At 42.2% G+C, this 18,252-nt stretch overlaps 1 protein-coding gene across 2 annotated transcripts in view; it reads right to left on the bottom strand.

Moving 5' to 3' along the window:
• The window catches only part of LOC120556972 (membrane-associated guanylate kinase, WW and PDZ domain-containing protein 3), a 141,749-nt gene extending 123,497 nt beyond the window's left edge, over positions 1–18,252 (bottom strand). The window contains exon 1 of one of the 2 annotated variants that reach the window (XM_039796911.1): positions 17,253–18,252. In XM_039796911.1, the coding sequence (XP_039652845.1) occupies positions 17,253–17,559 (307 nt within the window). In that variant the 5' untranslated portion in view covers positions 17,560–18,252. The remainder of the gene's footprint in view (positions 1–17,252) is intronic. The other variant, XM_039796910.1, reaches the window with a different exon arrangement.

The raw sequence follows: 18,252 nt of genomic DNA, 5'->3' as shown, positions 1-18,252 counted from the left end.
GAAATAGAAAAGAGAAGGATCAGTTAGAGAGTAGCTACAAGTGGAAGACAATTGGGGAGAAGTTAACAGATACCTCCTTGTCAACTATAAAGCCATATATTGCAGAACAAATTAAAGGAATAACCAAAACCAAACCACTAAGTGGTTTTACAAAATTTTGTTAGAAACGATAAACGAAAATATGGTGAAATTTATTTTGAGTTTCACTTGAAGGACTCTTTCAATGTGACAGAGGAGGCCATTGCTCCATACTTTATTCCTTCTTGTCCTCCTTAAAATCCTAGAACTGCAAAAGAAAAAAGCATGTCACTTCTATAATGCTTTTGTCTAAAACTGTGAAATGGTCTGAAGGTACTGTACAACTTTTGAAACTCAACTGCTACAATTTACACTGCAAAAAAATTATAAATATAGAAGTAGCTGTCTCGTCGTGAATTAAAAAAGCACTCCCTTATTGAAGAATGAGCCACTTTTGTTGCCATTTAAAGCAGCACTGACAAACGTAATTCGTAGATAAATATACAACAGATACTTTATGTACAGAGGAGATTTTTTCCCCGCAGTGGCTTACCAGCTAGAGCATGAAAGGAATTAATTTAATAGCTTTTTTTCTTTCCCTTTTAAAAAGGTCAGCAACACAATTAAACCAACTCGCAAACATCTATCCTTGTCCTGAGTGAGACAGATAAATAAAAAGCTAGCCGCAACCGTGCATGTCCAAAGGTTCAACTGGTTTGACTGGTTTTCATCAAAAAGTTTTAAATCTCTGTCGCGGTGCAGCTACGTGCATTCCATGCATGCCACACAGGTGTGTTCAGCCTGTTGACAGCGTGTAAGCCTTCTCCACATCAGCCTGACAAGCACTTGTGTCGTCCTCTAGTCCCATAATCCCGAGCTCCTCTCTGGCCTGTCAATAAGCCTGTCACAGTGAGCAACATCCCTGTCAGGGAAACCCGAGTCTGGCTGGATGGGTGAATGGACAGGTGGATGGATAAGTGGATATATTCATCTATGTTGTGTCGTTCCCCCCCCCTCAACGCCACAGAAATCCAGTCTATTCACACATCAAATTTTGTTTGAGTAACAAAATTGGTACATGGCAGTAAGTCTGGGACATTGTGTGACAGAGCTTGCCAAACTGACTATTTTCTTGGGATGCATCTTCTTTTAATATGGCATTCTTTTCCTGTTAATACAATCAAAAAAATCAAATGGCAAAGGTCTTCCCAGGGCATCTAACTCAGAAAAATAAAAAATACATCTATATGCGATACTGAACCACAAATTGGATTTTTATCAATATAAAAATGCAATTTCCCTCCTCCCTCGCAAATTCACAGATTTGCTCAGTCGTGTAGTGGACATTTGCATCTCCTGACACATTCAGCATACAAACTGCATTTAAGTGAGCTTGAGATTTTAAATTAATTTTGTCTGCAGAAACACAGACAACAATGGTGTAATTTTAGGAAAATTTATGAGAACACTGTCAGACAATAGACAGCGGGACTCCTCAAGCAAGGCTGCTGCTGCTGTGTGGTAATGAGCAGGCAAACAATATGAGTTTTTTTAACTAATTCCTTTTTATTAATTGGATATCACATGAAGTGTAAAATACAATAGAGAGGGGAGTCCCTAATTTGTGATTCACTATCACGCAAGATTTCCCTTAATTTAATAAGGTGCAAAAATGTAACCCTGATAAATGATTCTATGCATTGTTTAAAATGACAGCACCAAACAAGAAAATGATGGGTATGAGCATCCATTCCACACTACTGAAGGCAGCAAAAAAAAATTCATTTTCATCATCTTTTTCTTTCCATATTTTAAATTAGAAGCACCGTCTCTCCTGGCCTTCATTAGTCTTCCCAGAGTTAGCCTTTTCCATGTTATTAACTGTTCAAATGTCAACCCGCAGACAGCCACAATCACATTCGCCATAACAAAATGAATATTGCTTATGTCAGACTTTGATGCTAATTTCAAAGTAGGAACACCTATCATCCTATTACTTGGAAATAAACCTCAGCTTGATAGACAGCTGGACCGCCTTTTACTGACTTCCACCTTCACCTCATCCAACCCAACAGCGTTGTGTAAGTGTGCACATGCGAGTGTGTCTTTTTGGATTTGATTATGTTCATGTGTGGGAGAATGCCAATGGCAGGGCTGCTCAGCCAGGTATAAAAACAGCCATCCAGACAGACTGGGGCTCGAGGTCAGAGTCAGCCATGTCAAAACACAAACTGGCTGAGTCTGTAATGAATCAGAGGAGAGATCATGATGCCACACTGCATCATCTGGCCCGAAGCGCCAAAACACAGCCCCAACCCCTGCTGAAGACTAACAAATCTGTTGAATTGGTATACTCCGGTTTCAAAAAGTTCAGCTTTTACAAGAAAAGCATAAAAATGTCAAGATTTCATGTATTTTAATAGATCTTTTATAATAATGTGTTGCATATCTGCAGACTTCAATAAAATTACAAATGTATTTATATATCAATCATTGTTTTTAAGCAAAAATGCCAAAAATGTATGCACTCCAGCTTCTCAAATGTGAAGATTTTCTAGTTTTCTCAGTCTTCAATGATAGTAAAGTGAATACCTTTAGGTTTTGGACTGTTGGTTGGATAATACAATCAATATGAAGATATCAACTTGGATTTTAGGAAATTGTTAAGGGGCTTTTTGTACTTTTTTTGACGTTATATAGACCGAATTAATAAAATTATCCACAGATTAATTGATCAAGAAAAGAGCAGTTGATTATTATTATTTTTTTTTTTACTTTCAGGCACCTGATACTGCATATCAATATCAATTTATAAAAAAGGTTCTTTTTTGGCTTTAAAGTGAGTTCAGATCTCCAAAGGAATACGTAGTTATGTGAAACAACTGAACTCCCGACTAAATTCTTCTGCAACACAACAGGCCTCGACTTGTACAGACGGCACGGGGTCGGACAAAAGAAAGGAAACAGACGGAGTCGACGGATCTGTATCAAAATTTCAGAGGTAAAACCACAATTTGTGAACGCACCACTGGCTATGTGAATGAAATTGCAGACACAGACTAAAGTGCAACCGAGCAGAGGACAGCCAGTGCTTAAACAATGGAAGCAAAGCTGACGGAGAGAGTGTTCGATTGTTGAATTTTATTGGCCGCTTTGGCAGCTCAGATAGGATAAAAGCTTGTCAGCAACACCTGCTTAAGTATGAGCACACGGACACGTTTTTAAATTTAGTAACACTGACATGTATTGTCTGCACCCTCGCTGAATGCATATACACGCAACAGCCATTTGATATTTTAGTAGAATTGCAGCAACCTCAAGTTTATTTGAAACGCGGATGAATCAAAACAGAAACAAACCTTCAAAGCTCTCCCGTAATGTAAGCAGCAGCAGTCAGGTGTCAAACTGGAGTTTAATTGACGACTGCTGGTTGATGTCGACGTCTCTCTTTTAATCTACACTTTGAAAACTTTTCAAAGGCTTATTTTAAGGGTTTTACCTGAGAAACAAACTTTTGTTGCTTGCTTTTATGTTGCGTCTAGGAACAAATACATACTGCTGTTCTTTTTTCAAACCTGTTTTAATGGATTATGGGAATTTGTTTGCATCAGCTCAGATCCTGTAGATGTCAGCTGCTGTTTATCTTGGGGCTTTAAAAAAAAAAAAAAAAAAAAAAACATTTTTAAAAACCTGACTCATCATTGTACCTTGCATGCTGAGGCCGGTCTGCTCCTCTGGACTTAGTCACTGCTATATCATTATTTATAAAGGCCACTTTGGGAAAGCTTCCTTCATATTTATGAGTCTGAATTAGTCAGAAATGTGGAGCTCAAGATAGTTTGAGTCCCAGGATTCATTGTTGCTGACGGTCTTTAAAGCTTAAACACAGAAAGAACGCCTTCATGATCCCCAGAGAACATGCTCAGGACTGTCGCATCGAATGAAGATTTGTATTAGAGATGGTTTGCTTTTAACGAAGTTCTGCCACATCTGTAACTCTCTCTCCACCCACAGTTTGCACGTTATGCTGTTTCCGGGTCTTCCACATCTATACTCTCGGCGTCTCTGCACTGCTATGCGGCCGCGGAATGACTGTAACTGGCACTGTAACGGCACTTTCTACCTATATATAGTATAGTTTGACATCAGAACCGAACAGAAGTCCTGCTCATTTAAAGGCATCGTTTCTGATACTTTCATAGTATTTATATAGCACCTCAACCTGCTTTATAATCAAAAGATATGGAAATCTTACTTTTACAATATGGGACCTTTAATAGCATGTGCCACATGTCACAATGGCACATAACAAAAGAAATAAGCTAATCCACCACAAGAAAATAATTTATAATTAATATTGCTAGCATCAGTATAAGATCAGTAATTAGCAGACAGCAATGACATGGCCCACAAGATCTGTGAGAGAGCAATAAAACAACCTGCTACCAACCTCGTAATGTTAGCTAACTGGTGTTGCCAAGCACACAAACACTGATGGAACAAATCCAAGACATCAACTCACAACATGTATATTAGCACGTGCAGCGAATATTTTTAATTTGATAAAGTGAAGCAGTAATTCCCGGCATCTGCACTCTCAAGGGAATGAACCCTTTGGGAAGAGACACTGTGGTTCCGAGCTGTCAACACCAGGACAGGAGACTCCTGCTTCCAGATTTCAGTGTTTGAGGCCCAAACATGTTTATTTGCCTCAAAAAAGCCATCCCGAAGACATGATCGGACTATTGGCAAGTGAGTTTGCTCGTTGTGAAATGCTACATGAGCAGCAGCAGTAGCCGGTGTTGCAGTATTACAGCAGAGTTAGCAAGTGAGCAGATCAGAGTAGGCAGAACATTGTTAGCTTAAATATGGTCTGTTTTATTGTAAAGGCTGCTTGGCATACATGTTCCAGCTAGTACAGTGTGTCCCTTTTGGACTTATATTAGTTGTGGGGCAGGGGAAAATTTACTGTTTAACAATCTTCAATATAAATCAATCAATCTTTTGTGGTAATCGACTAGTTTTTACAAATCTGACAGTGAGCCACTCTTACAAACTGCAGGGAAGTCATATTTTGGTGGCCACAGGGGCAAAGAAACATAATGGATGTGATGTTAATCAGCATGAGCCACTCATACAAACACACTGCTTCACTCTCTGTACTATGAGGAAAGTTAACATTATGGATCATCGGCTATTGCAAATCTCACACTGAAAATACAGACCATTGCCAAACCCTACTGCATGGGTGAGTTATGGGAAATGTGGTTTGATGATAGACGACAACTACTGTCAACTTTAGGACTTGATAACATAATTGTTATACAACCCAGACAGATAGATGGCTAGGATAGATTCTATGTCACAAAGGCTTCAAACCCGTTAACACCAGCCCTGGTGATAGTACCGTTACAATACAATGCAGCGGAATGCCAGCACAACTGTATATTACACAACAGAGTTAACCACAGCTGTTAACAACCATAGCTCGTCCATCTGTCCGTTCCCTGATGCCCTCCCTTCATCGGTCAGGATGACTGTGTGGAGCCGTCTGTAATCAGATTAGGCAATGACTGGGTGACTGGGGCTCCTGCATCCACCCATCACGCCATCCCACTGTTAGCAACATCTGCGTCATGTGGAGAACTATGTGCATGCTGTGAAAGAGAAAGATTAATGTGTGTGTGTGTGTGTAAGAGAGTTAGCATTACAGCTCTCTATTAGTACACTACTAGGTCCTGTGTTGTCGTGAACAGCTTGTGTTGTCTGTGTCAGACAACACAAGCACAACACTTCATAATTAAGGAGACATCATGTTCAAGATGTGATCACACACACACACACACACACACACACACACACACACACACACACACACACACACACACACACACACACACACACACACACACACACACACACACACACACACACACACACACACAAAAAAAAAAAAAAAAAAAAACTGAAATAACGGAAGTACATTTCCAGGATAATGGCCTGACATCTGAAGTCCCTCACCTTCCGCTCTCTTTGTGTTGCCGGTCTCAAACTCTGTTCTCTTTGGGGAACAAGAACTAACTCAAAGCTAGCAAACTACACGCTGAAAATGGCAAGTTTTGAAAAAAAGTGTGGACAAAGAATATGTGTATGGCATTTACTATCTAACTAGGACATTTTGGGACAGATTGGTGTGATTACTGTGGACAAAATACACATGGCGATACACTGGTAAGAGCAAATTACCTTTAAAAGGTCCCATGGCATGAAAATGTCACTTCATGAGGTTTTTTAACATTAATATGTGTTCCCCCAGCCTGCCTATGGTCACCCAGTGGCTAGAAATGGCGATAGGTGTAAACCGAGCCCCGGGTATCCTGCTCTGCCTTTGAGAAAGAAAGCTGAGATGGGCCGATCTGGAACCAAGGAGCAAGGTTACCTCCCCTTTCTCTGCTTTGCCCGCCCAGAGAATTTGGCCCACCCATGAGAGAGAGACATCATGGCTTTCAAACGAGCAAAGTGGCAGTTGGTCAAGACCACACCCCCACCCTCCACCTTGTCCCCCACCTCTCTCCTCCTCAATAGCATTTAAAGCTACATGGCACATGGCACGTCCTAAGGAAAGCTCTAGTGGCTGTAATTCTTCACCAAGGCTGAATTTCAGGAAAGAGACTTCAGATACAGTATTAGGGGACCACTAAGGCCTATATAAAAGCATCCAAAACCATTTATTTATTTATTTAACCATGTATCCAGATAATTTAAATAGCTCACATTACTGTACTGTGTGAACAGTTAACTTCATTTAATATTGTATGTGGAATTTTCTTTTGCAGGGTGCAAATGTTCCACCAAAACAAGTTCTTTCCCGGAACTATTTTGCAGAGCTACCGTTGTTGCGTCCGGTGCTTAGCGCCACCCAAGACGATTGTGAATGGTTTAAAGAAATGCAAACAAGCCAGAGTGTTTTTTTTTCACCTATCCCAGAATGTACAGTAAGTGTGGTGCAGCCAGACCTTACTCAACAGTGCTGTGGAGATAGGTCTGGCAATGGGTCTGGCAATGGGATACCATTTCCTGCACTGCAACAGGAAACCAAGCAACAAGAGGGCTAGGCAATATATGATATGAAATATAAAAGTTATTAGGTTTATAATACCATCTTTCATCATAAAATTATACATATGCAGGCAATAACAGATAATTTGTGGCGATGACCAAATGAGGAAATTATATTTTAATAAAAGCTGCAGTATCAAACAGTGTTATTACAAGGAAGGCTTAAATAAAACATCACATGCGTGCATTTTTAAAAGAAAAAGGCAAATATCATTAAATGCTGTTATACACTTGAAATTAAGAAAATATCATCATATTCTATCACCCAGCCTAACCCAAATAGGAAAGTGTAAATTACAGAGAAGAGAAGAGAAGAGAAGAGAAGAGAAGAGAAGAGAAGAGAAGAGAAGAGATGGTCATCTAGAATACCTCTAGCAAAGCCTCTACACCGTGCCCCTTGCTTCAGTGTCATTTATCATTGTGTCATTACTGAATCAGAATCTAACAGCCTCACTTTCTGGGGCACGATGTTACATGGGAAGCGGCGTAAAGTCAAAGTCGAACAGAATGCACTTAGATTATCTCCCCCTTGACAAAGAAGCACAAGAGAGGCGCTGAGATAACCCAGAGACACAGAGCTCATCTTGCTGTGCAGCCTCTGGGAGCAGACATATGCACCCCTCACCTGGTAAAGGGTTCTAAAGCCTCTGCTACAGCCTGGCCTGATCCATCCTGCCTCGACCCTAATGTCTCATTGGCATTCAGTTACACGCCTGCAGCAAGCGGCGAATGGAAAGCTTGGCGCTAGCTCACCGCAATTGAGATTCTACAAAGCCAGCCATTCCCCTGCTGCCACAAGCACACAGAGAATCAGACAGCCAAGGAATAATAAAAGAGCTGCGGAAGGGATGAGCGTAATGACCAGCCACACAGGCAAGAAACAGAGACAGGGAAAAAGGTTTCGGTGTAAAATTTGAAAGCTCTACTATTCATGATGTTTATGAGGGCAGCACCTTGGTTCACTGTTCGCACTGCAATATCAGCTAATGAAAATGATATACTTCAAGTGGCGAAATCACCACTGCACACACATAATCGCACTGGCCCCGGTAACCCCCTCCATCCCAACCGTTGTCATCAGCAAAACCACACCGTGACCACTTCATGATGAGCTGTATTACTGGCAAGCCTCCCATCATGAACCACAGAGAGGCAGCCCCCTTAACACCCCCCCCCCCCAACACCAGCCTAGCGCCCTTGCCTGTTTATGTCTGCCTATCAACATCTCCCCAGAATCCTAAGCTGCTTGCTAATCACCCTTTGAAAGAGCAGACTAATTCAGATGTCAAGGCCCATTACCTGTGAGCTGTCTAGAGGTGACCTGAGCCCCTAGCTTCGCAGTGATCAACACCAGTTGGAGGATAATGCACATCTGGATAATAAGAACGTGGGGAGTGACACGCTGGCCGAATGTGAACGCAGCTAATGTGGGGGGGACTGTGGCAGGAAGGGACTGTAGCGTGTAGCAATTATCGTTGCATAAAGAGAACGTCCTTCATGACAGTGCCGGGTCAGTCAGCCGCCATATGGCTGCGATGCCTCTGGTCAAATAAACAAGGATCTCAGACCGAGGAGTGACTCCTCACCAGCCGTCCGCTCCAATGACAGACACAATGCTCAACCAAAAGACAACCCACAAAATACCCCCCCCCTCCCCCAAATTCACAGATACATGATGTGACTGATGCACTCTAAAATAAGACAGCAGGAAAAGAGTAGGAGAAAAAGATTGTAGCTAAAAAGATATAAACATCACATATAAACATCTTTTGGGGATTTTTGAGCTCCTGTATTTTGCCGATTACATATTTAGGAGTTTCTGTGGATTCCAGGGGATAAAGTGATAAAGACTAAATCCATTTTTATCATACTACTAGCTACAGGGGTTGTATGCTTAGTATTTGGATGTATGACCCTATTGTAGATATACAATACATTTAGAAAAGATTGATGAATGACAAATTTCTATCACAGGAAGAAATTATGGCAGATATCTCAAAGCCATAGTTATGGGCATATATGAGCAGAGAAAAGCAGAGCTCTCCACAAAGCAGACAGAAAGAACAGTGGGTAATAAGGGCAAATAGGATGCAGGTGAAAGCAAAACTAACCAGTTTCTATAGCCATTACTCCTCTTCTATTCAGTCAGCAACAACTGCCAATTTGCCTCCACTGCTAGAGCCCTATATATATATATACTAAAAATAGAATTAATGATTTTATGACCCCATAATATATACACATTTACTGGGACAGGATTAGAATTTGTCACTATATCACAATATGAGGCATTTAAAAACAGAAACACAGCCTTCAATTGATACAGTGACTGTAGGCACAGAGTAACTGAAATCCCCCAGAACCTCCCACTGATAAAAAATAAATAAAAATAGCCCAGAGAAAATTCTAAATACTGTAAACATCCAAATGCTATTTGGCCAATGCTACTGTAAACAACTATGCAATTAGAGAATATATTCTCCCATGATGAAGATTCAACTTTCCATAATAGGCCATGTAGCCTAGATTTGAGTTTACCATTAGAGTTGGAGATTGTGTTGTTTACACACACACACACACACACACACACACACACACACACACACACACACACACACACACACACACACACAGACACACAGACACACACAGACACACACAGACACACACAGACACACACAGACACACACTATGACCTGTGTGCACCACTCTCAGCTTCCTGGGTATGTGAGCACCGTAATATGCCATGACCAGACACCTCGCAATTTCCAGTTCTCACACTGTTATAGAACCTGGCTGATTTCATTTTTCTTTTTTGCTAAAAAGAAAAAAACATTGTTCCATAGGTGGCCTTAGGACAAATGATTCAGTTCCGCGAATATAAACAGGGTATGGAAGATAAACCCATTTATGCTCAGTGTTACCACCCTTTTTTCTTGTTTGTTAGCAGAATTCAGCAGTGACATACTGAAGTGATTATAGAAGACATGGTGTATGACAAAAAGAAGTTAATGCTTTTTAGAAAATTCAATTCATAACCCGTAAGATGATTCTTTGAAATGTGCTAAAATCAACTAGAAATCAGGGTTTGCCAGCTGTTCGACCCACCTCTATTTCACTGAATATAAGCCGGATATTCCATGAAGCAAAACTGCACATACATTTCACATCTACAAGGCAAACATCATGAAACACACTCATAATCAGTTTCAAAATGTAGGGTTCCAACTCCAAACCGCCTCACCGCCAAGCATGCTTTACATTGCGATCGTTGCAGGTGCTGCTGAAGTGTGCGAGAAGAGCAGCGCCAATTTGATTAAAGTGGAAATATTAAGAGTGTGCTGGGGAGCGGGAGTCATGCTATGCTTTTTCACTGTAGCCTACCGCTTTACTCTAATATCACCAGTTATCACGCACATGCACACACAGACACATGCACATTAGTGGAGTATCTAGTTGAGATGAATTATTGAGGACATGGAGTAGGGTTGGGAGCAACTTCACGCTCGTTTGTTTTGTAGTCATATTATGCCTCCCCCCCCCAAAAAAACCACAAACACACTGTGGGGCATGAGAGAGTGGGCTCTCAACTACAGGATGTTGGCAGCTGTGCTCTGCTTTAGAGTTATGGGAAACTGGTGCAGTATTGCACTGCAAAAAAAACAAAAACAAGTAATTAATGCTGGTATGGAGTTTTGATATCTTACTCTGCTAAAAAACAAGAGTTAAGGGTTGTTTCTGATACAGATCAACATATGTCATGAAATTCAATAAATTAAATTGACTCCTTCAACTTGGCTAATCATAATATGTTGAAAACTGTTTCACAACAGTTTTAATTTAGGTTACGTGTCAGATGGACATTTTACACAGTGTACTTTTAGATCTGTGTGTGTGTGTGTGTGTGTGTGTGTGTGTGTGTGTGTGTGTGTGTGTGTGTGTGTGTGTGTGTGTGTGTGTGTGTGTGTGTGTGTGTGTGCGTGTTGTGTTGCGTGCGTGGCAAGGCAGCAGCACTTCACTACAAGTCTGACAGCTGCCTCAGGCACATATGGGAGATGCTTGATGGGAGTCACAGAGGACAAACAAGCTGTATATCAACAAAGTGCTTTGTAGGATGATATAGCGAAAGGCCAAACGGATACAAAAAGCATGGAGTGGTTACAAAGAAAAAAAGAAAAAGGACGGAAAAATAGACATATCCTCATTTCCACCAATTAGAATTTATTAAAGTACTTTTATGTTTTTAAGGCATTTGAAGGCCTATTATGACAAAGATTTCAAATTGTATTTGGTTAAGCCAGGGCCTCACACTTTTCTGCACGATAAAAATGTAATCAAAATGCATCACAGTCATCACAAGAATAAGGATATTCAATAGATGATCTAAATGTAAAATCACCAGCATAGCATTATATCTTTCTGATACAAAGTGAAAAGGGCGAGGAGCGTGCAGAGAGACAGCAATACAAGTTAGCAAGACATTAATGAGGCGAGGTTATAGAGCTGAGAATATTCAGCGACAGAGCAACACTTGTGCTAATTGTCATACTCTGGTGCCATGGCAACCGTCTTGCATTTCCAGTTTTGACAGTCTTGCTCAAGTGTCCCTGTGCAGCACTAACAGACCCCCCACGCTGGCTGATTTTGTGACATTACATGCCAGTGGCCTGGTGGTGTTAACAAAACAGGAGGGCTCGTGATCAAGTGTCTGCTGCTGTGCTTCCCATCTCAAACACTGGTAGGAGTTAAGCATCACAAGCTTTTAAGTAGTAGTTTCCGACCTTATTTGTTTTCGTTTCCAGGTCGTCCTTTAGTATAAAACTTGCAGAAACATAAAACTTGCTCGAGTTAACTAACCCATCAGAGTGAACATCACGCCTGCTTTTATTTCCGTCAATGTTACGTTACGTCATTGTGCAGCAGTGCAGTTGTGAGTGAAAAATCTATGATTTATTGCCACACAATGATAACTATGACAACAATTCAAGCACACATGGTATCTACATAAATGAAGGTTTCTGCTGGGTGATTTTCATTATTGTAGTGAAATGAAAACAGTGCCGGCCTCGAAGGTAGGAAAAAAAAAAAAAAAACACATTGAGCAATCTACACTACAGCGTGCTTTAGAAAATGGTCAGCTGTAATATAGAATACACTCACCTAAAGCATATTAGGAACACCTGTAAGATTTCTCGTTAATGCAATTATCTAATCAACCAATCACATGGCAGCAGCTTCAATGCATTTAGAGGCGTCGTCCAGGTCTAGACAATCTCCTGAACTCCAAACTGAATGTCAGAATGGGAAAGAAAGGTGATCTAAGCAACTTTGAGTGTGGCATGGTTGTTGGTGCCAGACGGGCTGGTTTGAGTATTTCCCAATCTGCTCAGTTACTGGGATTTTCACGCACAACCATTTCTAGGGTTTACAAAAAAAATGGTCTTAAAAAGGAAAAACATCCAGTATGCTGCAGTCCTGGGGGGTGAAATGCCTTGTTAATGCTAGAGGTCAGAGGAGAATGGGCCGACTGATTCCAGTTGATAGAAGATCAACTTTGACTCAAATAACTCGTTATAACCGAGGTATGCAGCAAAGCATTTGTGAAGCCACAACACGCACAACGTTGAGGCGGATGGGCTAAATCTCCACTAAAAATAGGAAAATGAGGCTACAATTTGCACGAGCTCACCAAAATTGGACAGTTGAAGACTGGAAAAATGTTGCCTGGTCTGATGAGTCTCGATTTCTGTGGAGACATTGAGATGGTAGAGTCAGAATTTAACGTAAACGGAATGAGAACATGGATCTGTCATGCCTTGTTACCACTGTGCAGGCTGGTGGTGGTGGTGGTGTTATGGTGTGGGGGATGTTTTCTTGGCACACTTTAGGCCCCTTAGTACCAATTGGGCATCGTTTAAATGCCACAGCCTACCTGAGCATTGTTCTGACCACGTCCATCCTTTTATGACCACCATGTACCCATCCTCTGATGGCTACTTCCAGCAGGTTAATGCACCATGTCACAAAGCTTGAATCATTTCAAATTGGTTTCTTGAACATTACAAGGAGTTCACTGTACTAAAATGACCCCCCCAGTCACCAGATCTCAACCCAATAGAACATCTTTGGGATGTAGTGGAACGGGAACTTCGTGCCCTGGATCTGCATCCCGCAAATCTCCATCAACTGCAAGATGCTATCCTCTCAATATGGGCCAACATTTCTAAAGAATGCTTCCAGCACCTTCTTGAATAAATGCCATGAAGAATTAAGGCAGTTCTGAAGGCGAAAGGGGGTCAAACACGGTATTAGTAGGGTGTTCCTAAAAATCCTTTTAGGCGAGTGCACATATTAATGTAATGTTAATGCAGTTAATGGGCTGAAACACCAGTATTTTTAAGTTCTTCCATATACAGTAGCTGTGGCGTTTCAATAAATACAGCAGCAGAGGAGTGCCTGATGCAATACTGTGCTTATATTTCATATAGGTGTCTAGTAGAGGTTAGCCAAGTTTCATCTTTACATTGTAAATTATTAATGAGGCACATGAGAGTTCACTACCACCCACAGTTTATTGTGTGTACATAATTTTATCTGTGTGTCACTTTCTTCATTCAGCCTTTAATTTGCTAGTTGGCACCAATGAGATTAAGAATGTTTTTTTTTTTTTTTCCCCTAAGGGGATGCCTGGCCAAGAAAGCATTATCAAGACAGTCGTAGAAAAACATACAGTAACATGCATACGAGGCAACTATTACAGCAATTAAAATCACAGAGGCGCAAAAGTAGCTACATATGCATCAAACAGGCAATAATCCGATAGGAGAGCAGCAGCAATCAGCGCCCAAGCCTAAACAGATCTTAGCAAAACAAAACCTAGCCAACGTCTTATTGAATCTGCATTAGAAAACACACGCACTCATAATCCCTTTAAACTCACACACACAAAAAATAAAATATCTTTCAGCCTGAAATTAATTTGTTATGAGTTCCGTGCCAAAAGGAGCGGTGTACATGACGGCTCTCCTGTTCCATTCAGCTGATTGTCAGAAACATCTTTTAAGGCGAGAACAGATGTCTCTAGTTATTTGACCAGGCTCCCTGAGCTGCTGTATTCCCACTCTCACTCCCCGTTTTCTTCTGCAGCCGACTACAAATCTCTTCGCAGTGACAAAGCATCACCTGTCAAGAGGATGATTCTATTGAGAGGCACTTCCGGATATGAGAGGTGCAGTAACGCGATTAACCCTCACACACTATTGCCGTTTGATACGGGGGCTTAGCACTCATGTCACTCTGTATTCTTCTTTATTGGCATGATCAGCAGGTATTAGAAAATATGATAACGTGTTAGCGGAAGCAAGCAACTCAAAATCTATTTGCAGAATCCGCTGCTGCTTTACACAAACTCACTTATGCAATTTGACTTAAGAATTCAAAGGGTAATTAAGAACCTGCCTCTGAAACTCAGTAGCTTGAAGAAACAGATGAATTATGCCATTCTGCAGACTTAATGCGTTCTCATTATCAAACCAACAATTATCAATCATTAAAATCAATGAAGATAAAATGACTGTCATCTTCCAATAAATAAATGCTGTTATCCCCACACCCCGAAGGTGTTTGAGTATTTCAATTAATTACCATCTGAATTAAACATACCTGCAATCTGGTGACTGCCGTTACATTTCATTCATTTTAAAGAGAGGGCTTGTCGTGGTTTTCATACATTCAGCCAGCTAAGATCAATCTTCAAAAAGATTAGCAAACATAGCCTATATAGGCGGCACGGCAGAAAATAACAGTGGAATAAGAATTCTGGGATGCCATTCATGAACCTTTTCATCAGGCATCTTTCCGATCCATAGCTGAGGGTAGTGGCAGAAATAGATTCCTGTAGCAAGCACAGAGCTACAGAGCTTTTAATAGAGGCGTCGCTCAGCTTAATCAAAGATACCCAAGAAATGAGCACATTCACCTCACGGTATATTGTGAAGTCTTGGTGTAGGCCCGGGTGTGAACTTTTTTGAAATGTGAACAGTATGTATGATGTGAGGATGTATGCATGTGAGAGAAGCCTCTTGGCACTCCCGAGAGAATATATGATGCGCCAGAAGCAGCAGAAAAGTAAGTGAAGTGCTGTGTGCAACTCTTTCAGCTTACATTCTTTTCGATCAATGGCTGAGATAGATAATAGCCTCCATAGAGACTTGCATCTCTTGCATCCTGTCTCTCTCTATCCAGGCCTCAAATCCCCATTTCTGCTTTTGCAACTCTGCACACACTCTTCTATCGCTTCCCTCCTCGCTCCGCCCCAGCTGTCAGCAGCAGGAGCAGGAGCAGCACGGGAAGCACACCAGCTCCAGAGGGCAAGGCAAGCAGAGCACAAGAGGATCTTGGGATGAGTACGAGGTGGGGGGAACATCTGGTATAGACCCAGATAGCCTGTCCGTCGTTGCCGGGCCGCCGCCATGTCATCGCAGATTCCCGGGCTTCCCGGTGACAGCTGATCCTCCATCAGCATGGAGAAAATCCAATGGCAAACTCAAATTATGCAAGAAGTGTGAATTAAACATGAGGCTACCAGGCAGGAATGTATACAACACAGCGCAGACATACACACATGCACAATATGGAATCATACAATGTAACAACCCCATCTGTATACTGATGCCAGGGGGGAATTTGTGAGGCCGTTTTGCAAACAGAAGATTGAAGAGCCGATCCACGCTGGGCGTAACATTAGATATACTGAAACTGAATATGGGCCAAACAGGTTAGAGTGACAGTGAAGAAACGGGTGATGAGGAATTTTGCCATCTATTACTTCCCTGTGAGCTTTAAGGAGAAAAAAGAGCCTCGCGTAGGAGTAAAGCCTGGAGCTAAAGGCAGAGCCGATTTTCTCCCCATCTCTCTTTATGCCTGCCTCTCTCTCTCTCTCTCTCTGTTTCTTTGTCTCTCTCTCTCTCGTTTCTCCATGCCCTTTATTAATCATCCTTGGTTAGTGGGGCAGCGAGCATGGTGTTAGGAGCTCTGGGGAGAGTCTCTCTCTCTCTCTCTCTCGTTTGCTTATAAAAGATTCAAAAAAAAAAATATCAATAAAATGTTAATTAAAAAAAAAAAACTCCTAGGAAGGACTACACACGCATGACCACAGACACACACCATAAGTAGGCATGTGCACACATACAGCTGATCTTCAGGGATCCTGGCCTGAGATCCTGGGACTCAGCTGCGGCTGCTGCTGCTGCTGCTGCTGCTGCTGATGATGATGATGATGTAACCTTGTGAACAGTCTCAGTTGTGGTTTCAACATTCCAGCTCCAGCATACAAGAAAAGTAAGGGCCATTTCCCTTCCCGGCATACCCACAACTGTATCTCCAGAGCCAGTGAAACCCTTCACCTGAGGACCTCAGCCTGGGCCAGAACCAGTACAGTACAGCAGCAGCAGCAGCATCATCACCAAGCCATTAGAGCTCATTATCAGTGTTTGGATGTTGCAGCCAGCATCCTTGGAGAGGTGGATATGGAATGATAGGACAGGGTACAACACAGCTAACTCTGGCTTCTGTGGCCAATGGGCAGCAGAGTAGCCTGAATAATGAAAGATGTAATTAGGCCTGATTTCTATGCATGTGCACTTAGCCTAGAAAACCCCAACTGGGCTACATGCCATTATTACCATTATCACGATTCGATCTCCCTGAGAGAGTAGTGAGAGAACCGACCAGTTAGGTGTTGAAGGACAGTAGAAGTCTGGGATGTCCTTTGGGATGTAGTGTACAGGGATGTAGTGGATTTTGCAAAAGTCAACTTTAGCTGACAGGTGTACATTCATATAGGCCTATCTCAGGGAGACGTATAATCATATTGCAAGTTATATGAGGAGGGACTCTGTGGAAATGAAAGGAATCTTTTTGAATATTATTTTAAGGATGTTTGTCTTGAGATGATCACAGACTGGCAGTAATAGGTGCCAATGTTTTTACATTACTGGCTGTGTATAATCACCATGTGGGTTGTTGTGTTTGGTGGATGCCACATTATAACAAAACGTTCATATTACAAACATAGGTCAGATGACACAGCGATGGATTGGGGGGGGGACACGCACCTGGTTTCACCGTCTTCAAGCGAATCGGCTCCCGAAAGTGGCGTATGACAGCCAGGGTGTCACGGTTTGTAAGTCCACTCACGGGCGTCCCGTTCACCTCCAGCAAAACGTCGCCGTAGTAGGGCAGCTTCCCGACGTGGCACACCAGCACGTCCAGCTTCATCTGGCCCAGGTGGGGGAACTGTCCCAGCTCTGCTCCCCCCAGGACTTCCACCATGGAGCCAAAGTCCCCCAGGCTCCCCCATGACACCGCGCACTCCACCACTTTACTGGACCAGTGTTTCTTCTTCTTCAGTGTTCTGGACATGGTTACTCCCTTGTTTGTTTTTTTAGTTTTTTTTTTTTTAAACAACTAACGATCGAACTGGTTACAGTCGCTTCGTCTTGCTGTTGTTAAACGGACGCGAAGTGAAGCGGCCTAATAATAAACCCTCCTGAGTTATTCTCCCGACATGCTGCTGGGGATTTCATCTTCCCGACATTTAGGAAGGCTGGTTGTGAGGTTTGTTATTCCGCGCGGGTTAATGCTCCGGTGTGCGCACACGGTTTGCCTGGGTGGCAATAAATCCAAGCGCTCCTTGTGCGTAAAACAGGAGAGTTGATAGCGGCGAGATTGTTTTATATAAAAAAAAAAGAAAAAAAAAGAACCCAATTCAGGTCTCGTGCTCTCACACAGCTACTCTGGAACCATGTCCGCGCTTTTGCTTCGTCACCGGAGGAGCCTCGAATCCCGACGTCAAAGTAGTCCGAACCAACTGTAAACAGAGAGTGTTTTCGCTCACTCGGCGGTAGATTGTGGAGTGTCTGTCGCTGAAATGCAGTGTGCGTCAACGAGAAATCCCTCTCAGACCTGTGGGCAGGCGATCACCGTTTTTTATTTTTTTGTTTAGGCGGTTGAGATCCAGCCCATGGTGACTGAGCTGAGCGACATCTCTGCGAGCGTTGGTCGGCTACAGGTTTGAACACACCTGGCACCGCCACGAGAGCCGTTGCCAAGCTC

The sequence above is a fragment of the Perca fluviatilis genome, chromosome 4, assembly GCF_010015445.1.
Source record: "Perca fluviatilis chromosome 4, GENO_Pfluv_1.0, whole genome shotgun sequence".
NCBI classification, from domain to species: Eukaryota; Metazoa; Chordata; class Actinopteri; order Perciformes; family Percidae; genus Perca; species Perca fluviatilis.
This window is presented reverse-complemented; position numbering and strand designations above follow the sequence as displayed.